The sequence below is a fragment of the Neopelma chrysocephalum genome, unplaced genomic scaffold (genome assembly GCF_003984885.1).
Source record: "Neopelma chrysocephalum unplaced genomic scaffold, ASM398488v2 Primary Assembly neopelma1_382, whole genome shotgun sequence".
Classification (NCBI taxonomy): Eukaryota; Metazoa; Chordata; class Aves; order Passeriformes; family Pipridae; genus Neopelma; species Neopelma chrysocephalum.
In genome coordinates, this window is record NW_020898046.1 from 1,167,503 (window position 1) to 1,192,704 (window position 25,202).

Sequence of the window (25,202 nt, forward strand, 5' to 3'; positions counted from 1 at the left end):
ATATCTCCCTCTGCTGGGAGGTACCGCAATCGCTCAGCCGCCTGTCGCCACCGGAGCTGCCTTCAGAAACAGCGAGGGCAACGCTCGCCTCAGGTCCCAACAAATAGGAACTGACAGTAGGTCTCACCTTCTGTATTTCTGCAGTGAATTTCCAGGCAGATAGAGATTAAAATGATCACGCTTTTTGTTTGTTTGTTGGGGGTTTTTTTTGTTTTTTTGTTACAGAATATTTGTAGATGGGAAATGTTTTCATATGGTATCATTCCATTGGAATAAGGAAAATAGTTTGAATACTGGACTTCAAATGCTCGTGATGAATTGTGCATGAATGAGCTACAGCTCAGGAGCTGTTCAGAGAAAATATTCACCAAACAAATGTGAAGAGAGAATAAATAAATAAGAAATTTGTGATCTGTTTACAGACAATTCATATGAAAGAAAAAGCTCTTTGGCTGCATTATTTGGCTGTAGCTGGAGGACACAGATTTCAAAAATGGGCAAGGAGCCTAAGTCCTGTTGTCATTCAAAAATATGATGCCCCTGACTACTGAAAGTGAGACTTAAACACTTTCGAATTTTTAACATTTCTTCCCTAGGTGAACAAGTCCTGAGCTCAGATTGCAGCATCCTCTTGCAGGAATTATAACAAGATGTTATGCATGATATCTAGCATGCATACAGAGACAGAATTTGGCCCTACCTTTAGTATAATTACTTTAGTTCAAGAAGGTCCTCTTCAGATATTATGAAAATCCGAGCTGTTAGAAAGAATGGTGAGGACAACACAGTTGTTAATTGTTAAATTGTTAATTTATTAAACAAATGGGAGCTGTGCACCTCAAATGGTATCAGGAGCAGGACATCATATGGTCTTCCAGGTGATTCAGCATAGATCTGGAGTAATGGTTGCTATGAGGTGAAACACTGTTTAAACTGTTTAAGTGGGCGCTATTAACATATATGCCGACCCATAGACTTACTAATATAATGTCAAGACTGAAAATTTAGCACATAATTGTAATTCATAAGTAAGAGAGGAAATTTGGAAGATCTGGTTCCAGAAATAAGCAGACAAAGTAGTGATTTTGGAAGCTGAAACACAATCAGTTGTTTTATTAGATTTCAGTAGGTATGAAAGAAATTTTCCTCGGACCACAGTTCCACCACAAATAGTCATTTCCAGCATGAAAAAAATGTTCAGAAGTTTTTACTTGAAATGAGGTTGTGTTGCTCTTGAAATGTAAGATATCAAAAGGGTAGTTTCATTTGCTGATACACGGTATAACACATAGCAACCACAGAGGAAGTAATTGCCTATCTAAACTGTGAGAGAAAAATGCAGTACTTGATGGATTGGGGTATGTATGTCAGTGAAGTGAGAGGTTTGTCACACACTGGCTTTTTGGATTGCATAGTGCTGGGCTCTGCCATAAAATAAGAGCAGCATGGTAGAGCCTGGGGTAATGGCACAGCCAAAAGCAGGTGTGCATGCCACGTGCCACTGCAAACAGCTAGTGAAGGAGCATGCAAAATACAGCCCTCTCTCAAATACACCATGCTGCTTTAGGTGTATCTCAGTAGCCGAGAGCATCTTGACTATCATAATCACCTGACGCGTAACCTGAATATGCATCCCTTGTTGATGTTTGTGTACCTAATGAGTCCTCAGATTGGTTGGACAGAGGTGACAGTATGTGCCAAGGAACACAGCGGTCAGTGAGAGGACGGGTTAACGAATCTTACCTGGAATTATCAATGCACAGAAAAGATTCTTTTCCTTGTTCAAACCAGCCTTGCTGAAGTCGCACATAGCACAGGGGACCTTAGTACCTCTGCTGCAAAGTAATCAATCAAATTTTGCAACTCTTTGCAATGAATATCAAGGCACTTGAACCAATTGGAACCAGTTTGATCCAGTTTAGACTGGTTTGAATGGGTTGGAACCACTTTGATCCTGTTTTAATTGGCTTGGTCCAGTTTGAACTCATTTAAAATGCTTTAAAAAGCTGATAGGACTTTTCAAATCCAATATACCTTCTCATTGATGGTTTTGCAACTCCAGATGCTTGGGCAAGAAAACACACTGAAATCAAATTCACCACTATACAAGTTACAGAGAAACTTTTTAAATGTTAGATTTTATAGTCTTTTACTGTGGCTATGTAATTTGGATTTGTGATTTCTTGAACTTACCTGGAAACCTAGTGAAGGTGACACCTGTTAGGCTACTTAAGCCACTTTCCAATGAAAATTCTTTGACACCTGACATTTCTGTCCAAGTACGAAAATTGGAGATTAATATTTGCTTCAGATGAGTTTATGAAGGGTATGGAGTGATTTTTAAGGACATCAAAATTGACAAAAAGATACACTTACATTACATGTACTTTTAAGTCACAGACTTTTCTAACAGCTGGAAAACACCTTCCCAGCCAGGTTCTATCAGGGAAAAAAAACCCCAAACCAAAAACCAAACAACTTTTGGAATAAATCCAGGCAATTTGCACTTTCTAATCCCAAATCCCTGAATTATATCAGTCATTTAACTCTGGTGTCAAATGTCAAATTTATTAAGCTGGGATAATAATTCTGTTTATCTCATAAGGAGAAAAATAAAGAGCCCTTGGACAGACTTGCTCCTGAATAGGCAAAATCCATTGCAGAGGCATTAGGGCTGGCCCAGTCACAAGTGTTGTTTGACAGAGTATATTGGATCACTGAGAAAGCTGTGATGCAGACACATGGAGCATCCCTGGATGCCCTTTCTTACACATAATGGAGCATAAAAAGAGTTGAAAGAATATTTTCCAGAGAAGATCCCTATCTAGTTATTTGTTGCTGTTGCCTGAACCATCTTCTCCAGGTCAAGGTATACCCATTTCCAGTAGAAAAGTGATTACTGAACACCTCAGACTGGAGTACCTTTGTTCCTCCGTTGTCCACCACACCTTGGGTACTGGAAAAAAGACTTTCTTTCTCCATAAGCTGAGAGCTTGTGGTCCCTGTGCCATCACTTCTGTCACAGCTGTGAAGCAGCAATGCTCCCCCTTGCACCTACTCCAGGGCAGAGAGGCTGACAGGTTGGCAGCCACCAGGGATCCCTGGCAGGGCTGCAGGGACATATTTTGAAATTGGGATGGACTTATTTAATGAGGTCACTGAGCTACTAACTAGAAACTAAGTCTGGAACTATAGGTATTACTCCTGGGAAGCTCCAAAACATCAAAAATAAATTAACTCCAATTAATGGAGAAGCAAGCCCTCCCTCTCTCATCCCTTGTGGCAAGAGATGTGCCCGTCAGCTGGTGCTGCAATGAATACATCTTCCATGTGTGACATCTTTCAGGGGCCTCTCTTCTTGCCTCTGAAAAGTTTCCCCTAGCACAGGGGAAAGAAATACCTCAAAAAAGAGAGATGCTCCCAGCTTACGGAGTTACAGCAAAACTGGCAAATAGATATCATACATGGGGAACTGTTCTGTTGACGACCAACCTGAGCCTAAAGGCTAGGGAGTATGAAGCCAGGGATCACTGTAGGGAATGCCTGCAAACAAAAAAGCTCTTGTTCAGGACTCACGTTCCCCTTTGAACATGGTTAAAAGTTGAGAGTTTCCTTTTCACCACTTACACAGCCTTAGGACTTAACTCACGGATTTTGGCAGAGCCTTTATATTTCCTAAACTATGCTGTATTGTTCGAAGCTGATGGGACTCACCCCCTTAAAGGATGTAGTACAGTCAGGAGATGGAGGGGTGGAGTGCTCCAGTTGGAGATTACTGCTAACAGTTACTGGATAAATCAGCCTGTTGGGCTTGAAACACAGCCTACTCGGGGCACCTTCCAGGCATGCCCAGGTATGCTGCTCAGAACAATAACTGCCCTTTTTTCTTGCTCTGTGCCTACACAAAAAAAAAGCAACAAACAAACAAACAAAAAAACCTTTGCTTTCCTATCACACTGCAGCTTTGTGTAAGCTGCTGTGTAGGAGAAAAAAATGCTGCCCCCCAGACCCTGAGATGGGAACAGTCTGGGTAATTCCCTGGGAAGGGCGTTAAAGTCAGGGGGCAGGTGCAACAGAGCCTCCCTGGAGGCAGGCAGCTCCCGTGGCCCCCGGGAAACCCTCCTGCAGCATCAGCAAGGCTGCTGTTTTCTTGTGTGGAAGGGGGGGGGGAGGGGAAGGCAAAGCCAGAGTGACTGGGAAGATCCCAGGCGCACCTCCGAGGAAAAGAGCGCTCCTTGTCTCTCATGCAGCCCTGCTTTGAGAGAACTTCTGGGCTGGAGAAGGCAACCTTCCTTGGAGTACTATGGTGTGGGGAGGGCTGTGGAGCAACAGCCCCTGGCATTGACACACCTGGTGTGTGAGGTGCTGGATCTGCTAATGGCTGCAGACAGGCTGCCTTGGCTCTGCAAAGGGAAGGACAACTTCAAAAAAGAAAAACCCAATGGAAACCAAAACAAACGTAAAAGCCCCAACAAAACCCTAAACCATTAAAAAAAGAAAACAAAAACCCAAACCCAAACCCTAGAAAGCAACAGTAAAACCAAATCGAGCCCTGGCTGAACAGCAAACCTGAGGTGTAGGCACTGCTACCCCACTGAGTGAGATTTGGTGAGTACGTGGTGAAGGCAGAGGCCAGGAGACAGCTTTTTAGGGGTGGAAGGGTAAGGTCTGGCAGGGACCGACCCCAGCCTTAAGAGAGAAGGCCCTGGAGGACAAACGGCGAGACGTTTCCCACGGATGGTGGGTTCTCCAACAGCTCTCCTGGTGCTCGCTCTCTCCCCCTGCCCTCTACCCTGCTGCTTATGGGAGAAGACGGGTGACGCCCGGCCGGCACGGGGCTCCCCACTCTGCATTTTATGGTTCCCTAAAGATGTCCTGGTCCTTCAGAACCCTGTAGGTGCGTGTGTGGGGGTGTCAGGCCCACGGGAACAGCGTGGGGAAGAAGGAGCCGGTGTAGAGGGGTCCGGCTAGCGCAGCCCCGGCTCCCGCGTCCGCTCCCGGCCGTATCTCCGGGGCGGGCTGGGGCGGGGGTGCGAGCGCGTGTTTGTGCGTGTGCGGGCGCGCACGTGTGCGCACCACCATCCGCGCGCGACTGTACCCGCGGGTGTGCGCGCAGGGGGCGCGGGCGGGGGAGGCGAAAGGGGGCCGGTTTTGCGGCGGGTGGCTCCCAGCCTCCCCCGCCCCCTTCCCTCTGGGTCCGCTCCTCGCTCCAGCTCGCATTTTATCGCAGGCGGCCGGCGCAGCCCCCTCTCCCCAGCCCCGGCCCCGGCCCCGGCCCCCGCCCACCCCCGGGGTGGAGGCAGCAGCGCCGAGCCGCCCGCGGGAAGAAAGCAGCGCTCCGCCGGCTCCGCGCCCCTCCGCGGGGCCATGCAGCGCCCCTGTGCCCCCGGTACGAGCGCAGCCCCTCGCCCCGCCGTCCCCCGCGCCCCCTGAGCGCCCCGCGGGGGCTCCGCGCCGCTCCGCGCCCGGCGGTGGGACGGGGCCGGCACAGGCGGCACAGGAAAGCTCCGCGGCTCAGCGCGACTGCCCCGCTCCCCCGGCCATGGGGAAGGGGCTGGAGGGGACGGCGGCCCGCTGCGGGCTGGGACTGGGATACCTGCTGCAGACGGTGGTGCTCCCCGCCCTGGCCGTCCTGGGGGCCAGCCGCCCCGGCTCCGCGGCGCAAGGTAAGGCGATGGATGGATGGATAAGGGTTGGGGCGTCCTCCGCGTGCGGGCGAGATATGCGAATTTATCCCGTTACTCTCCCTCCCCCCCCGCGTGTTTGTATGTGCAAACAGTGCATTCCCCCGCATGCACGACCCCCGCCGGGGTCCGGCCTCACTGGCCGAGTCGGTTCTGCCGGTGCTGAGCCTGGCCGGGACAGGCGTTTCCCTGCACTCTGTCCTCAAGTGGGGCACGGGGAGCAGAGGGGGAAGTTTGGGCTGAAGGAGCCCCGCCGACAGAGCTCCGGGGCGGGAGAGGGGTGCCGGTGCGCCCTGGAGGGCTGGCAAGGTGCGTGGGAAAGGCAGGTGCGGGGCGGGTGTCCCTCGGCAGCGGCGCAGCCATGCCCCGGGGCTCTGCATCCGACGGTCATTCTTGAACCCCCTCATCGCCCCCCACACCCTCCTTCTTCCTGCCTAGAACATGATATACCCGAAGGGAGTTACCGTCTTTCTGTGTTTATGTTTTGGGATTTTGTTTCCCCTCCCGTGTCGGGGATTCTGGAGTACATCTAGATCTGCTTGCCCTGTGGCCCGTGTATAAATTCCTCTTTCCAAGTGACAATGTCCTGATTCTCAGTGCGTGTTTAGGGATGTTTGAGAGCATCACAAAGAACGCTGACACAGTGTGGCACCCACCCGGCAGACAGCCACAGCAGGAGGCTTTTTCTCCTGCGAGCTGATGCTGGACAAACTTTCTCGGTGCTTTTCTTCTTTCTTCCCAGGAGTTAGACTTAATGTGGAAATGTGTTGCTTTTGTGGTGGACTGGAGAGAGAGAAAGGTTGTTGCTGCATGTGGGCAAAGCTGCATACAGCAAGGATGTGTGGGCTTGCTAAAGCACTTGGAAATCTCAGTTATATGGCTAACAAGAGAAAAGGAATTTTAGAAACTGTTTTGTTTTCGGGGGGTTTTGTCCATATATGTAACCAAGCAGTAATAATATGCACCAGAGTTTTGATTTAGGCTGGCTAGCATAATGCAAGTGTAAGAATGCTTGGTTTTTCCCCACATCATTTCTATGAAGAGGCACCTGTGAAAACTGCACAGATCTGACTCTGTGCTCTCACCTAGGCATTACAAAGTGTACTCTCCTGTGTGGCCTTTCTGACAGGAGAGCAGTGCTTGTTGCTCTGTGTCTCAGTGCTCCTGGCAGGCTTTTGGGAGCTATAGGCTTGCTGCTGGTGGGCTGGATGCACTGAAAATCATGTCTGTGCATGTAATGGTGTTAATCCATTTCCTACTGATACTTACTCCATCCTCAGAGTCACATCCTCTTGCTCATACCAGGCATTTATCTCATAGGAAGATCAGAAATCTGGTCATAAAAAGGGGGTAGCAGAGAATGAAAGTACAAAAATGTCCTATACATTGTGCCACGTTTCATCTGTGTCTTACATACTGTTTCCTTTCCCTGGTTGGTTTCATGTTCAAGATAGGACAGGTTTGATGTTTTGTATTTAAAGCTTTTAATAGTACCATGTGCATGTAGACCTAGATGTCAGTACATATCAGTCTGTGTTGATGGGGGGTGTTGAAGAACATCCGTTCAGATAGTTGGACCTGGAGTGGAAAGGAGCCTGCCTGCTCTGGTAGCAGGATATGGGAGGTTGCATGACAGATGGCCTGAGTGGGGAAGAGAGGACCCCCTGCGTTCGGCTGTTTCAGAGCGCTCATCTCAGTGCCACAGGGCGTACCGCACACTCTCGGATGGTTTCTCCTTTCCACACTTACCCTCCGTAACACAACACTGTGTGCCAGAAATGCCATGAGGGGAGAGGAGCCAGGCCCCTTGTGCCTGCACTGCAGAGGGTGACTCGTGTGGGACCTGTCAGAGGACGCAGGTGTGCTCACCTACCCAGAAAGGGACAGAGAGCTCTTCATGAACACTTCCCAAAGTGCAATGTGTGATAAACTTCCACAGCACAGTAGAAAATCCAGGGAATGTTGTAGGGATATAGCTATTTGTCTTGGGCTTGTTTTTCCATGTTTACTTTTATTTATATTTTCCATTTGCTAGGAACAGGCACAGAATTTGGGTGCAGGTTTTGGCATTTTTCCCAGAGCTGAGGGATTTTCTGGTTGGAGTGTGCAGTGGGGATCTTCATATATGTGTGTATGTGGTGCTTCAGCGAGGCAATGAATCAACAGTTTAACTATGCCCTCTTCAGGAAGTTTCCTCATCATATAGCACTGGGCAAAGTTTTCCCTCTATTTTATTTGTATGTTTCAAAAACATATATGTTTCATCTCCATTCCCGAACTGTCTTTATCTTTTGAAGCAGGCTAAGAAAGCTATGGGCATTGCTGGGACTTCTGCTTTCATGCTTTCCTTTTCATTGCCTCGTGGAAAATGAATTTATTAACTGAGTAGCTGGTGAACCAACCCCCCAAGCTCCCTGGCAGATTCATATCACTGCATCTCCTTGTCCTCCTGTGAGCTTCTCAGTGGACCTAAATATGCTTTTTGTTTTACTATTTCTTCTTATCTGAAGCTGTCTAAGTATTTTTCGGCTGTTATCAGGAGAGAACAGGAAATGGCCACAATGATAGAGACAGCCCTTAATTCTCAAAGTGGTGTGAATGAGGCCAGAGCGATTATCAAGCCAGAATCAACTCTGGTCTGGCATTTCACTGCATTCACTATCCTCTATGATAAGCTACATCAGAATGAGAATTTAAATGTCTCAAACTGTGCCCGTGCCTGGCACTTCAGTGCCATCTCCATAAGGGCAACTTTTCCTTTGGCTCTTCAATCAGCAGCGACTGGGTTTCAGCTGTTGTGCTTTCCTACTCCGCCCCACTTCCCACCTCTCAAAGTGCTACCCACTTATACTGTGGCTCTCACCTTTTTAGTGTGTAGGTGGGACGAAAGGCAGAGTCAGGCTATCTATCCGTTGTGACAAGCATGGTTCAGACAGCTTTCTGGGTTAATAACAGTGGTGTAAAAGATGGATAGAAAAGCTAAAGGGACTATGTATTAATGAGGTTGTGTTTCATTTGTTCCTTTACAATAAAAGAGTGCATTTTTTTATGCTTAACCCCTCAAACCTAATTAAATCAAAGTGACAATTTAAAAAGAAAACTGTAAAGGAGCCATATGTGCAGATATTTTTCTTGCCCCAGCATAGTCTGTATTAGCAACAACAGCAGTTTGAAAATGCTTAGTGCAGAAAAAGTGAAATATAACATGTGAATGTACTAACCTTTTGGGGATGCGTTTCCTAATTAAATACCTAAACACGTCTTGTTGAAGAAAGGGGGGGAAAGGACTTAATTATTTTGATGCATCAGTAGATCTCTTGTATTTGATCATGTGGGTGTAATAGTATTTGTATTAATAAAGCAAGAGCCAAGTAGTATTTTGTTGTGTATGAATAAGGCCCTTTGAAACATTAATCTGTTTTAAAGCAATGTACTGTGGCAGATTTCAATGATGTTGACAAGTTTGAGCTGGCTGTGGCAGTCTGCATTGGTCCTGAGTAGCATTTTAGTACGGCAGTACTCGTTGCTGAAAGCAAAGCAGACACAAGGTTTTCTTTGCTGACTGAGGTGCAGTTTAAGCAGGATTAAAATTAAGTGGATGGATCTGTCCGCAGAGGAGTGATTCCCCCCCGGGAACATGGGAGTCAGAATCTGGGCTCTTCTTCCTCTGGCTCCAGGCTCTAGCAGCTGGTTGCAACAGTTATGGAAAAAGTATATACATCACATCCTTCTGATGGCTCTTCAGCATTACTGTCAGTGTCATCTATTCCTTTGTACAGTAAGAATGCCAGACATTTCCACAGTTGTTGTGCATGTTTGCACTTAATCATTTTACATGGATCACTCACTACACAACTTTATTTTTCTTTGGTAACGGTCTCAAACCCCAGTTATTCACTATATTTTGGGACTAGCTTTGTGTGTGACATCCGAATTCAGAAATAGGAAACAGCATTAACCAAATGAAAAATATTTTCCTAATTTAATTTTCCAAATACAGTACATCTGAAAACAGGAATACAACTCTGTGCCAAGGCCAGGCAAATCACTTCCATAGCTGGTCTGTGCACTAAGAGAGGAGAAAATGTAGATTATATTTATTAGATATTTCCAGGTAAATATCTTTATCTTTATGCAAATTGAAGAGAGGTCTTTTGAGGCACAGTCTGACCAGTTCAGTTGAATAAGATACAAAACAACATCAGTTCCTATGGAAGGTGAGAGAAGCCCAGGCTGAGTAGGACAACAATTTAGTATTTCTGTACAGTATACAACCAGAGTTTTGTGCACAAGTAAGACACTAAGGAGAGTTATACTTTGAAAAGTGAAGCTACATTTATGTCATGCTACCAGCTAAACAATCTTGTTCAGAGTAACCCGGTTATAGTGTATGGCTATATTTGTTGATTTCTGGTTCTTTCTGGATTTTATATCATCAGACTTCTGAGGAATCAGTTCTGGTTACTTTTTCTGCAAAAAGGCATAAAAAACTACTTCAGCAGCTCATCAGAAAAATATGTTTGAATTGCTGTTGCAAAGGGGAATTCCTGGGTAGATTTGCATTGCTCAAAGTAGTGAACAGTTTACTGTGATTTAGTCAAAGAGTATTGGACTCAATGTGAGTCTCAAATGCTCAGATTATTGGTTTGTTACTGCAGGCTATCTTTGAAAAGAAAGTTAATGTAATCATGGATGTTCTGCCTGTGCAATATATTTTATATAACTATCTATATGTCCCTGTAGGAAAAAATGACATTACTTTTCCTTCTTTCCTCCCTTTAGGGTGGGGAGAGGGCTGTGCTACTTTGTGGAGTGCACATCTTGTTAGCCACCCAGTGGAGGTATTCAAGTCTAGCAGGCAGTGATCTTGGCATCGGTGCCAATAAAGCAGTAATTACACCGTCTGTCATTTTCATTAGCTGTCTTTGCTCCACATTTGACTTGGAGGTATAAAACAGCTTTTAAAGTATAAGTCAAGAATTAAAAGCCAGGAGTAAGAGACAAGCAGTGGTTTTCCAGTTGGCTATAACCTCCATCAGCACAGCATCAGAATAATGTTGTGCAGAGGCCGACTTAGTGCCGACTGCTTCCAAGGGCTGAAGGAATGGTGGTGTTTTAAGTGATTTATTGTGTGTGCTCGGTAGAGTCCAGTCTCGTGAGCAGGCGCCCCTGGATCTTTCCATCATAACATTATCCAATAGGCGGTCTGAAGGAAATGTTATTAAGTCTTCTGGGAGGCAAACTGTATTCAAAGAAACACTTAATTTGCATCACTTGCAAGCAAGCATTTGAAATTATGCTAAAAGGGAAGTGGTTATAAAGAACCTTACACAGAACAAATAGGAACAACAAAATTCCCCTTAATTTTGGACATACTTCATTCAAGTGTGTTTACTTTAATGGGGACATCTGCAGGTACTCCAACCCCAAACTCCACTGCTGTGATGGGGAGCTGATTTATGGGGTATTGTTGTTGGTTTTGTGATAGGTTTGCTTAAACATTTTGCAGAACATTCATTTTGTGGTTATTGTATTTAGATTTATCTCTCTAGGGTGAGGATGTAGCATAAAACTGACTGTGCGCGCACAGGCTGGAGAAGGTAAAAGAAAGCCTCAAACTGTAGTTTTGTTCCAGTTGTTTTCCTTGAGGTTGGGTCTGCTTGCACAAACAACATGCACAAGTAAGAAGCAAAAGCTGCCAGAGGTTTTCCCAGCTTTCAGTAACCTCAGAGATGCTTGTATATAGCTTTCCCCCTAGGTAGTCATCACCAGAACAGCTTCCTGTTTGCTTTTATGACTCCATCCCAAATCACATATACGTTAAGCAGGAAACATGGGATTTCCTCCCAATTCATCAAACGCCAGGTTTTGGGGAGTCCCTTTATAGCCTGGCACATTATCTAAAAGTTTGAGCTGGGGAAGAAAGAGCTTCATGCAAAAACAGTTTCACTTTAAAATATCCTTTTTATCAACATGGAAAATTTAGGGGAAAACAGAAGACAGAAAAAGATTCCTTTTTGTTTGTTTGCTAGGGGGAGGTTGGAAAAAAAGCAAGAAACCTTAATCAAAACCAGAAAAGATTCAGTTATTTTAGTGAAAAGGTCAATAAAGCCCTGAATATTTACCTTACTGACCAAACTCTTTGTATTTATGCTCTCTGAAAATCGGGGTGTTCAGTGAAAATGAAATTTACATTTTTCCATATATTTCAACCAGCCTAGTGAAAAACCTCACTGTTAAACTTGATTTACAGTCCTGGTTAAGCACTGGTTAGGGCATATATTCACAGCACTTTCTAGATCTCGCTCTCTTCTATTTGTTTTTTGGAAATCATGCTGATTTTACTGCCATGCAAATTGAGATAGAGACCCAGGTTCTCAGTGGTCCCAGACATTATCCTTAATTCCACCAGGCAATGTCAGGTAATGCTGGGTTTAGGAGTAACTTTGCTGTTCCCCAAATGCAGGCAGTGCTGCTGTAGCTTGCATGACAGTCCAATAGTCCTATCAAGGCAGGGACATCTGTCAGTATGTGATGCTGCAGTAAATCAGCACCTCCTCAAATTCTCACTTTCCTTTGTTATGAGTCCTACACAGGCAGGACAGGAGAGGCACCCGAAGAGCTGTGCATGCTCATCTCAGTTGGTTATACCTCACATAGGGGACATCCGCAGTTAAGTTCTTAGGATAGCTTTGCTACGCATTTGCATTGCTAAAGACAATGGGAAGTTCTTATTTGTCGCATTGCATTAGATGTTTAATCTCTAATCCATCCTGCTAGATTTGGAGGTTTGCTATTTTTATCACTGTTTGGTGGAAATATCTAAGGGGAATTGCCTAAGGTTGCAGAGCAAATGTGTAAGGAAGCCAAAATACAAGCTCGAGGCTTCTGAGTACCCAAGACTGGTGCTCTGGTTCATCCTCCTTCTTATCTGACAGTCCCAATGAGGGATAGTACAGAGGGAATGCTATGTTGAAGGCTCCCAGATGCCTTCCCAATTGTTAAGTTTCACTGATGATTTCTTTATATCTTCTGGTATCTAGAAATATGTATAAAAGGATATCGTGGTTTAGGAATGATACTCCCCAATTTAATGCTCCCACTGAGACCCTCCAAACTATGTGCTGCTCCCTCCTCCCCTTCTCCCTCTTCCTGTGGTGGGAGGGAGAGGACAATTTGAGCCACAAAAAGGTAAAGATCACGGCTGAGGTAAGAACAAATTATTGGAAACAACAAGATAAGAAAATGAACAGTAACAGCAACAATACTAATGACAGAGGGTAAAAGAAACAGGCAAAGATTGTCACAGAACCCTGCTCCCCCCAATAATAGCAACACCTGACTGTTCCCTCTGCCATGCTAGGCTGACCTGGAAGAGAGCCCTTCCCTGGTCCCTGGAAAATGATGTGAAGTGGTTTGTAGTAACCTCCAGGTCCTAGCCATGCCCCCTCCTGGCTACTGTAAAAATTAACTCTGTTCTGGCTGGAACCAGGACAAAGGAAAAGTGCAAAAGTTCTTCAGGAACAGGGATGCTCCCTAGAAGCTCTGACTTTCTGGTGGCAGGCAGTTTGGAAAGATTTGCTTTGCCCAGGGAAGGATTTGCTTTGCCCAGTGAAATCCACAGTGTTATCTCAAATTTGGAAGGAGGAAGAGCAGATCCAGTGCATGAGTTGAGCACTGTTGTAAATGGAATAGGGATCACTGGCTTGGGTTGTTTTGTTTCATTTGGGTTTAATCTGCAATTCAGGGCTATGTTATTCAACTGTACTTCATTTGTCTGAATGAACAACTTGCGCTCTAAAGGACCCCATTGCCTTACCAGTCATAAAAGTTATGAAGTTGCCTAAGCAATTAAATCAGTATCATTTTTCTCTTGTTGTGGTAACATTATCAACAATAATGCTAAAGGAGCTCATATAGATTTTACTGGCTTGGCAACAGCTGAGCATTTTCTTGTTAGGTAGCTCGTGCCAATCCCTTTTTAGTTATTTTCAAGAAGTAAAGTAGCTTTATTTCGTAGTCTCATATTGAGTGAGAGGTTGAAATGTTAATCTCTGTGGATTAACAGTGTATCCTTTGAGAAAAAGGAAAGCTTGCGTTTTTCTTGGTCCCCTGAGTGCTTGATGCAATTGTTTGAGAAATCTTGAATTTCATCAGCTAGATACAAGGAAATGTGCAAGTAAGCCTTGGACGATCTGTTAAATAAGGTTTACTGTATTGCAGCTGTTTTGGAAACTTTGAACTGAGAGTTGTTTCCCAGGTGTTTCTTTGCTTGATTTTAGTGCATTTCAGGTGAGACAGTGAAAAGTGATCACAGGATTATTAGTAATTCAGAGTTTCTTGGAGAGCTATATTTCAGCCATAAATTTGCTAAAATAATGGCTGGAATATGAATTGCTGCACTTTTATGATATAGTGTATTTATTTATTGTTTAAATACATCCCTTGTCTTATCCAGTCCCAACATATGTGTTTATACTGGAAAGTTTACATAGCGAGTGAAAATAATAATATGGTCTCACTGAATGAGGTTAATTGCAGTTCAGTCATACCGAAATCGAGGAGTAAGAAGTGGGACAGAATAGCAAGCGAGACTAATTCTGTTCTCATGTGCATTGGATTTACCTACACTGACTGAAGCACGAGTAATTATCAGGAGTTATCCAAGTACAGATATGCACAATGTCTTAGTCTGAATTAATTTTCTCTTTCAGTAGCATATCTCCATGTTTTGCCAGCTGCTCATGGAGTTAGCACAGATGTATTCCCTCTCACCTTTCCCTACAGCATCAAAAACTTCTTGTGTTTGCCTCATTACTCTGCAGCTCTACACATACAAAAGATGAGTGGTCGTGACTAGCAGTGAATAGCTGGAGCTAACAGGATAACAGTGAGGTGTCCAGACTGAAATTTTGGGTTGTCTGCGTTCAGATGGGACTATAGAGAAATCTCTGCTGCTTGAACCTTTATTAAAGTGATAAAATTCAGTGGTGCTTTCAACTAGGAGGAGAAAAAATTTCCCCTGTTAAACCTGTCCACTTCATTTCTGAAAATCAGAGTTGATTGTGGAAACTAGAAGTCTGTCTGGTTAAGGAATGGAGCTGTAATTATATGGGGAAGACTGCCCCTCTATGAGTGCCATTCACAGAAAACCTTGCTGAATTGTCTCATGAAATACTGGTATTCCTTGCTCTAAGCTTTTTGGCCCCGAAGCTGCACTAGTTTTTTGGCAAGTCATTGTCCCCATTACAAATTCTTTTCATGCAGAAGTTGCAAACATAGCTTTAGGGATTTCCTTTCTGCTTCCTCACCAGTTTCTGAAGGTGAGAGTAACTTTTTTGGTCCCTTGCTCAAATAAAATGCAGCAATCTTCTTACGCAGCAGATTTCTGATGGCAAGAACTTGAGTCCTAGTTTTCCTTCTCTTCCTCATGTAAAATAACTGTGCTGTAGCAAATATGAAGTTCCTAATTTCTCAGTTCCTAAGTAACTAGAAAGTTCAGTACTGGGATGTGTCAGTTTTACTATCAGTTTCCTTTAGGTTTTGTTTTCTTTTTTTTTCTAATGCCTAGTGCTTACACCAAGGATAGACATATGCTGCATAAGGCCAGGTTATGACCACCAACAAATATAGTTCCATTAATTTCAAAGCCAGAACATGTCAGAAGCTGATCTGATTCTGTGTTAAAAATATGTTGACACAGTAGAGTGAGACTAGGATGGACAGACTCTGATCTCATGTTATTTGCTGGCAAGTTTTTTGTGGAGTTGTTTAGGGGTTTGGGTTTTTTAAACTAAATATTTTTAATAACTTTCCATTTCCCTTATGTATATCAATGTGACTCTGCTGTAGAGAGATTAACACAGTGCCTCACTTGAAAACAAGTTGGGGAGATTCTTTCTGTTGTGTTTTCCTCGTGATGTTTCAGATAAGAACAGTGAGAGCCAAATGTGGCCAACTGAAGGCAGATATCCGTGTAAATATCTATTACACACAAATGTGTGGCAATTTCCTGCCTTAGCATTCAGCTGTTTTCGAACTAAAGACCTCTACTACTAAAAGCATGGGCTTCCAAGGCTTGAGTTAGAAGTGCAACATGGTAGCTGATAACAAAAGTGGTTGTTATCCTGGTTTCGGCAGTAGAATGAGAAGTGCCATATGCCTTTCATGAGCACTGGAAAGAATGAAACTGTTTAGCTGCTAACTTTTGTCCTTTGCTTGTCCTGAATTATTTCTGTGTGGATCTTTTTCTTTCCCCCCTCCCCCCCCAAATTGAATTATTAGTTCTTTGTAGTAAACATGGCTCTTAGATAAAAGCTTCCAAATCTTAAAAAAAATAAAAAAGGCCTAATTTACTTACTTACTTTTTAAACATTTCTGTCATTTCTGTGGTCTCAAGAGGAAAGTTTTAAATTTGCATTTATAAGAAACATTTGCAACAAAAACTGAATTAAAATGACTAAGTGACATTGTGTGGACTGTTAATCTGCTTTTTTTTACCGATCAGCTTATTTTACCAGTACTTGGTTTCATTGCCAAGATCCTTTCTCTTAGGGAAATCAATTGATGGCAGTATCTTGATCAAATTTACTTTCTATCTGATTGTTTTCACTGGATTGCTTGGGATTTACTCAATGGAGCAAGACAAGGAAAATTTGGTCTTTTGTCTTTAAAGTTTTGTATCCACTAGTACCAGTGCAGAACACATTTCACTCTCGGAGGCCAGGCTGAGGTTAAGTTGGTTTTAAAGATAACAGTAGATTCCAGCGTCCTTGCATTTGTTTTGTATTTGGTGACAGTCACTAAATCAGAGGAAGGAATGTTCAAACAACACACTTGAGGAAAAGTGATTTTTATAGAAAGGGCCCATTCCTGCTAATAGCCAGTAACTGCACACAACCCCACCGACATTAAAAGTCCATTAGCTAAGCCCAGTTTAAACACCAGCTGATGCTATGTCAGCTAAATGTATATTGGAATTTTTCATGTAACACAGCAATAGCACTTTTGTAATTTTTCTAAAACTATGTACATTGAGGAAAGCAAATGTTATCTGATAGTGGTAAGATGAAGAGTTCACATTAAAGCAGGGAGAATTGTAATCAAACTGAAGTCACCATCTGGTTGCATTAAGAAGAAACAAAAATGGTTACAAGTAAAGCAGGGAGTGTCAGGTTTCTGAATTAAAGCTAGATTAACAAATCTAGTGTACAGGCTTCTGTAATACAGGATAAGCACAGAACTGCTTATCTGCTTGGTTTTTTATCATTAAATACATTATGACCTTGTTTAGGAAAAGTTTATATTGAAGTCAATAAGAGCCTTTCTCATGTGGAGCACTAGGTTGGCATGGAAGAAGGTTGTTTCCTGACTATTTAGGAAATATGTCTCATTACAACAGTGTGAAAAACCTTTAAATTTGTCAAGATAGTGTTTGTATGCCTGCAGTCTGAAATTTCAGTTAACCAATGGCACAGCAAATATCATTTATCCATCTCTGTGCATCAAAAAGAGGGTTGAAAAGTATGGTGAAAAAATGGTGTGTGCTTGGCAAAGAGAAGTGTTGCAGGTGTCAAATTTACTATTCATCCTCAAAAGCAGCCAGCAGACTGAAGTCCTATACTGGGGTCTTGGGACCCACAGAAGCACAGTTTAACACCCAGTTTGGGAGCGAGTCTAATCCAGAGAAGTCACTTTGAAGTTTGCTTTTAAGAAAGATCTTGTGCTATAAAGCTATTGTGGAGAAAGGCAAAGGGTCTTAGTAAGTTAATGTGAAAGCTGGAAACAGAAGGGTAATTAGTCACTTACTGACACGCTCCCAAGTATGGTGAAGTATTACTGTAACCTCCTCAGCCTCAATAGCTGTGCTATTATCTATCCATTAGCGAAACCTTGTACAAGTACTGACAGGAGTGGAGTTTAAATGCCTGATGCAGGGAGACATACCCACTGCAAAAATCCTGTGAACATGTCTGAGGGCTCCCTTAAACTCTTACCGCTATGTTAGTAGTACAAAACTCTCAAATGTGTCATGAGGCTGAACCTGAATTTTTTTTTTCTGACATCAGTAGCGTGCCCAGAGCAGATTGTGTGTTTTTGAACCACAGGGTTTAAAGAGAGTAATTCAATTGCATTTTCCCCCCTTCTGGAACATAACATGTAAACATATTACTGAACTAAAGCCTGGTTTTAATTACAAGCAGTAACTTTTTCATGTTGACAGATTTTCACATGGAAAGCTTTATTGAAAATGAGAGAAGACCTTTGTGCCATCGTTAGTTCTTGTTGCTTAGTGCTTTTATCAAGTACAGTAAAATACGGTTTATAATTATTTCCAAGCTTATATGGACATGTTTAATATAATTACTAAACAAAATCCTGTTTACTGACATATTGCTTGTGAAACCAGCCTGAATAATCCAGTCTCTGGCAGTAATAAATCAGGCAGTAATAACAGCTGTAAATATTTCATAATATACTTAAAGTGCTTTGATTTTAGTACTGAATCCACTTTTGGGTTTTAAGGATAAAACACAGGTCAAAAATTACTTTTACCATATGTTCTTTCTTAATCTCTTGCACTATTTTGCCTGAAAGTTATTAAAAAAAATCATTATTGTATTTTGTTATAAAAAAGCAAATATATACACGTTCATAAGCTGGGAAAATTATATAATTGAATTATGCTGGACCTAATGAAATGATGCCATTCACATTGGCACGGGACAATTGCTTCAATACAGCCATGACTATTTTTCATTGCAAAAGGCATTGCAGTGCCCATAGTCTTTGTCTTTTTCAAAATTTTACTATTTTTATCTGTGTGGATGTCTGTTTATTGTATACTAAGCCTGAAAGACATGCATAAGACACTAAGAAACAGCTGGTTATGCAGCTGATTCAGGTGGCCAAAGGGCTGGGAAACCAAAGGTGACCAGGAGCCAGGTTTGTAGTGGAGTGCTGGGGGACCTATGATACTGCGTTATGTGCTGGGCCCCCTCTTTCTCTGAAGGCTTTGAGCCTGTATTTCAGTAGAAGGAAGAAAAGGTGACCGATTGTCTGTCTACTGCAGAATATTTGAGGTCGCATGAGGCTATTAAATCATCTTTGAGAATTTGAACTGTCTGTGTAGTTATTCCAGTTAAGAAGAGGGCCTTGAAGGTTCAAGAAAAGGTTTATGATCATCCCTCAAGACATTTTCCCCTGTCCCAAACAAAGATCTTAAAAAGCAGTTGTGCAAAAGGCATTTCACAAATTTCGTTTACTTGGGAATGTTCTTAAACCTCTACAATAAAGTAAGAAATAAAATAACCACAGTACTGTTTTGAAAAGCAAATTTGAAAAATATTCACTTTGGGAATTTTTTTTTACCCTTGTTCTGCATTTGTATTCCCTCACTAAAGTTGACATAAATTTTCAAATGTTTTGGTTGTTGCACTCTCTGAAGAAATCATTAGTCTCCAAAACTGTGCCAGGCTCCTTCATGAATTCTTTCTCCTCTGAGCCATGAACATCTCAAGCTTAGGACCCCCACCCCCCAAAATAAAAAGCACAACTAATAGTTGTTATGAGGTAGGTGATAATGTTGAGATATGTTGCAGGAGAAGATTTTTTTCCTACTTCCTTGAAGGGATAAAAAAAAAGCCTATGGATGTGTTCAGTAACCCAAGGTGCATGTTTATGCAAAGTGAGCTCCCTGGCCTTGCTTTTAGATAGTCAATATTTTAAAATACATCAACGTGGTGATACTTGCGATCAGTATCAAGTGTCCCTCTCAGCATTCTACAGCCACCTATGGATTCATGGCTGTGATTTACAAAGGTGTTACTATAAAATCTGTAGCAGGTCACTCTAGAGAGATCTCAGGAGTTCCTGAGCGCAGTACTTTAATTTTGGAAAGCTGAAGTCCCAATTCTTAGTTGTCTGTAGTATGAGAACTTGCACTTAAGTGTGAGTCATTGCTTGAGAACACTGAAGTGCATGAACAATATTAAACTGCTTTGTTATGTGTGTGTACGCAGTGTGTATGTGCACCCAGACACTGTCATTGGGAAGTTATTGGTATATATAATTAACTAACCACAAGGAATTTCTGGACTGAAATAGCTTATGTAAGCCTATGTGTTTCCTTCCCACAAACCCACCTTAAAGGCTCATGCAAGACTCTTGCCAGGGAAATGTCTTACTACCCATGAAATATTATTTGGGAAGATACACTTACCTCCAAGGGTACAGAGCTTTACCTGGAAATAGCCCTACCTTCAAAAGTTAGTTTTTCTGACTTGTGCTCTATGTTGTTTATAAATGCTGTGTTGTTTCATATTAGGTGATGTGACCTTTAGATTTCAGCTGCTGCCATTATTTAATTGGCAGCATGAATCCTCCTGTAGGAACCTGTTGTGGCTTAACCCAGCAGGTAGCTAACACCACACAGCCACTGGCTCACTTCACCCCCCACAGTGGGATGGGGGATAGAACTGGGGGAGGGATAAAAAGTAAAATTCACAGATTGAGATAAGGATGGTTAATAGGACAGAAAAGAAAGAGAAAATAATTGTAATATTAAGAACAACAACAATAAAATGATTAGAATATAGAAAACAAGTGATACACAGTCCAGTTGTTCACCACCTGCCAACTGATGCCCAGCCAGTTCCTAAACTGTGGCCCCTGGCCAGTTTTCCCTCCCATTTATATACTGACCATGACATGATATGGTATGGAATATCCCTTTGGTCAGCTGGGGTCAGCTGTCCTGGCTGTGTCCCTGTGTCCCCTCCCAACTTCTTGTGTACCCCCAGCCTACTTGCTGGCAGAGCGGGGTGAGAAGCTGAAAAGTTCTTGACTCAGTATAAACACTGATTAGCAACACTGAAAACATCAGTGTGTTACCATCATTATTCTCATCCTAAATCCAAAATACAGCACTATACCTGCTACTAGGAAGAAAATTAACTTTATTCGACATGAAAACAGGACGGAGCCAAAATTATTAACGAGCATTTGTGTAACACCAAGTTTTAATGACTCAAAGCCCAACAGATACGACTTGTGTGTATGAAGACCAAGTAGTTGTGGCAGTGTAGGTCTGGAATTCAGGAAGGCCAAAGGTGTTTTCATTAGTGAGGAAATGGAGACCAGCTGGTTTATTTATGCTTATAAATATATATAACTGTATTTAGGTGCACAGGTAAATTGTGTATGCCACTTAGCCCCATCTGTTCCTAATAAATTTCAGCCTACAGGCTCTAGGTTTTGAAACATTCGATTACGCTCAGATAGGTGAACTTTCTAAGTAGAAGAGCTGGCCTTCACAAAGTATGTTTGCAGCTGAACCTCCCATTTTGTGTAAACCAGCACAGCTTCCCCGAGGTCAGTCAGTTTTTCAGTTCTGCACCAGCTGAGGGCTGTTAACAGTTAGGGTTTCTGTAAGACTGAATTCTTGGAGGAGAGATTTCTATCTCATCTGTTTGGACAGGAAAAATTTCCATGACTCCAAGAACACTTTTTAAAAAACTAGGAAAAAAAGGAGCAGACACTGAAAAGTACATCAGAGAATGGTCCCGATGTTAGCAAAGATAGAGATTCTTTTTCACTAAAATTAGGAGGAAAATGTTTGTATCTTTACAAGATCTTGTCCCACTTAGGAGAGCCTAAAGAAAAGATAGGCATCTAGAAGGGCAATTATTGGGTAAAACGCTCTTTTATAACTACAAATGGTTTGAGGCTTTTTATTTTTTAAAAAGAAAATCTTCTTTGGAAGTTTTTCCAGCCACCCACAATTCTTCTGATGCAAAGCCTCTTCAAAGACTTAGTAATTAAAATGAAAAGGCTGTATGTTCACATTGCCCCTACTCTTTGCAGTTGTTTTTCCTCAGAACATCACCCTACTTCTGGACAAAACCTGAGATGAGCTTTTCTCAGTAGGTCTCTGTACCCTTGAGGCCACCTTCCTAGCTATGACAATGACCAGTCACTTTTGATCATCTTAGAGGATATTTACAGAAACAGAAATAAAACTTGATTGTCCTCATTGTCTTCTATCCAAGTAGTCAATGGAAAATTAAAATGTACAAAAATCAACCTGTTAGGATTAATGATTCCAAATATTAGTAACACTGGAAAACATACATTTCTTTGGAGAATCAAGAGTTTTGAATACACTACAGGCTTTATTTCCTTGGGCAGTAAGACAAATACTGCACTGTATGAAGAAGCTCAAGCATCCTCTTCCCCCAAAATACATGTCCATAAATACAAGGTGTAGACTAAACATTCTTTTCTCTTGCATGAAAATTTGGGATGGAACAAATTTATCTGTGGGATTTGAGGCTGGAGAAGGGGAGCAGAGTAGTACGTATTTACTAGCCGCTTCAAAACCACAAGACAGACACAAATGCATGCAGGCAGCCTGTTTAAAGGTTACCAAAGCATGTTATGTATGACTCTGCTTGAGGCAAGGAAGGGAAGGTGGTGATAAAGAAGCTGCTGCTGCATTTTGTTAGGACACTGGCACGCACAAAGCAGGCTGGTCCTGCCCAATGACCATGAGTGGCCATGCAGTGAGCTCACACCACTAGTTGCTTGCAATTGAGTGGACTGAATGTGACCCTGACATAAAGAGGCTTTGGGCTTCCCTGCCTCAGGAAAGATGTCAGGATTCTCCATTCAGGCTGGAGGACAATTCGCTATGAGCTAAGACAAGCAGGGAGGAAAAACTCCTTGAAAACAAAAAGGAAAGTCACATGAACTTAAGTTTTGGGTATTTTTTAAAATAAATGTGAAATATATGAACTATCTATCTTGGCTATGAGGTACATTAAGGCAACAGAGGTGCTTTAAAAAGAAGAAAAAGATTTAATATTGCCACCAGGTTATCTCTTGATGTTGTTTGGCTTGGTTTGGCTTGTTTGTTTTTAATGTGACGCTGTTCCTTATCCACCTCAAAAATCTTGCAGAAATAGGGGGGGCACACAGAACAATTTTCTGAGCTGGTTCATCTAGCCATTAAAAAGATAACAGAGGGTCATTATTATATTGGAATGCAAGAGAAAACTGTAAAACCCAAAGGCAACGTAAAGTGGGATCCCACAAGCTGTCTGAGTGAGGAATTTGGAGCAAAATAGATGAGAAGTCTCGGTGAAAAGGCCATGGATCAGGCCTATTTCTGAGTGCTAATGCTGCTGCCAGGGCAGAGCTATTTGTTATCAGTGACTCTCCTGTTGGCATGCTTGAGGTAAGTGTCATTTTGGTGTGGTTGCTGGATATGCTAAGCTGTAAATTACCTAAAAGGAGCTGGCAAAGTCATTGTGGACTTTCATACACAAGGAAAAATGTCGAAGGAAAATCTGAAGCAAGAATGGGACTAAAAGCACAGTTCTGTAGAAACCCATTCCCTTGTGAGCAGTCCTATTAACCTTTAATTTGTGATGACACTTTTGCAAGGGTCTATGTTTCAATATGTGAGTAATTCCACACCTCTAATATGCAGCCTTGCAAGGTTGTGTCTGGCCTAGCATGGGTAGTGCCATCAAAGTTTCTCAGTAGGATCAGAAACAGTTCCTTAGGAAGGAGTTCAGACCAGGAACATAACTTCTCTGAAGAATTCTTAATCTAAACTCCCTGTTACAAGAACTCTTACCAGAGAAGTTTTGATCATGTCTTTTGATTAAGGGATTTTTTTTGTATCTTAAAGAGTAAATCGAAAGGTCATTTTTTATATTGATGTGCAAGGAGTTTTATTGATTCTCTTTTATGAGGCACTAATGAAATCTGTAGAAGCCTAGCAAGATTGTATAGTTAGCCTTGGCAAGATTGCCTGTTCTTTTTATTTATGCAGAAAAGGGAAAATAGAATGTTCCATTTTAATGTTTTAAATTATGTGGGAAGTGAGTGAATTTCATGCAGTCAAAAACCTCTTAGCACAGAGAGAGAGCATGATGTATCTATACTAACCCATTCACTCCAAAATGTGCTTAGCAGAGATTTTTTGGAGAATACTTTGTTTTCGTGCCTAATGGTACCACATATTTATCGCTATGAAAACAAGCAGGGAAGTCTATCACTCACTACATGTGCCAGAAATGCCTTCCACAGTCACAATGGTGGTATGTCAAGAGTCTGTCCCACTTAAAAGAACAGGCGGGATTTATTCTGGAAGTGTACCAAAATGGACCAATCTGTCTCAAAAATATGAAGCTGGGATCAATTTTGTAAAGTTAAAATAAACAGTAGTCGCACTTGACCCAGTATATTATGCAAGCACAGAAAGAAATGGGGGTATCTATGCATTTGGCTTGGTAGAACATTAAATATGATATATTGGATTAAAAAATTATCCACTAACTTAAAAACTATTCATAATAAAATTTGGGAAGACTTTTCAGTGTATTATTTCATTCTACACTATTTTCTAAAACATATTTTCTTTTTATGCCACTTGAATTAATGAAGGCCATCTTGGCTATGAAATACAAAGCTAATGTCCCTTGAGAAAGGAGGCCTTTGCACAGTGAAAGCTCAAAAGACTGAGTGAATGTTGTGCATTTTTACTTGCAGTAGGAAAAACATATTGGAGAGAGGCAAGTATAATTATCTCCATTTTTAGATGGAAACCAGAGGAGCAGGAGGCAGGAGTGGGGAGTGAGCAGACATAGGAATTCCCCTCTGGTGGGCTCACAGAAAACGTGGAAGTAATTTGTGGTATGAAAATGGCTGGAGTTGCTTGTTTCCATCAAAAGGCCATGGAGAATGTAGGAAGTGGGCACTGGATTTTTATACTACGGTCTGATTTGTGACCAGCCTAAAAGCTGCTGTCCCAGATCATCTTTGCCGCTCGTTCTCATTGGTGGTCAGCAAGATACAGACAAAATTAGGAGTGGGGCTCCTAATGCCAACTTTTGGCTCCACAGATCTGCAATGAGAACAGCATCTGGCTGCAAAAGCTCAGTTGCAGAAGTCCTGTTCCTATTGTGCTGTTGGTTCCAGCTTAGCTGGTGACTCTGAGGACCAGCCCTCACCATTTTGCTTCATGCCATGTGGTTTTCTCCAGCCTCTTTGCCTATGCATGTGAGGCTGAGGTTATGAGACTCTAATGACATCTCTACATGGCTTTTCTGTTACTCACTGCCCTTGTAAAAACCTCCTTTTCTCCCCACCCGATGGACAGATCTTCCCAGATCATTTCCAAGACTGTTTTATCTGTGAAGATGAGGGGATGTCCCATGGGGGCTGCACTCAGGTGGGTGGCTGTGCTGGGTTTCACATGAAGGAGCAATGCTGCAACACTGCATCATTCAAATCTGCACAGCTGGAAGTCCCTCAGGGTCTTGGTGCAGCTACTCAAGAGAAGTGCCCTCTCTTAGGCCTGTGTCAGTTGTATTTGAAGAGGGCAGAATGGCCTGGAGGAAGTGGTCTGGAGTTGGTGGAGGGGCATTATACAGCAGGTCAAGAATTTACCTGTGCCCGGAGAGGGAATGGCTTTGCTTCCTGGTCTGGAACTCCTGTCTCCTTCAGAAC

At 42.6% G+C, this 25,202-nt stretch overlaps 1 protein-coding gene across 1 annotated transcript in view; it reads left to right on the forward strand.

Moving 5' to 3' along the window:
- The first annotated feature begins 5,173 nt into the window (after positions 1 to 5,173).
- Positions 5,174 to 25,202, forward strand: part of UNC5C (unc-5 netrin receptor C) — a 233,213-nt gene continuing 213,184 nt past the window's right edge. The window contains exon 1 of the mRNA XM_027706581.1: positions 5,174 to 5,666. Within this exon, the coding sequence (XP_027562382.1) occupies positions 5,543 to 5,666 (124 nt within the window). The 5' untranslated portion in view covers positions 5,174 to 5,542. The remainder of the gene's footprint in view (positions 5,667 to 25,202) is intronic.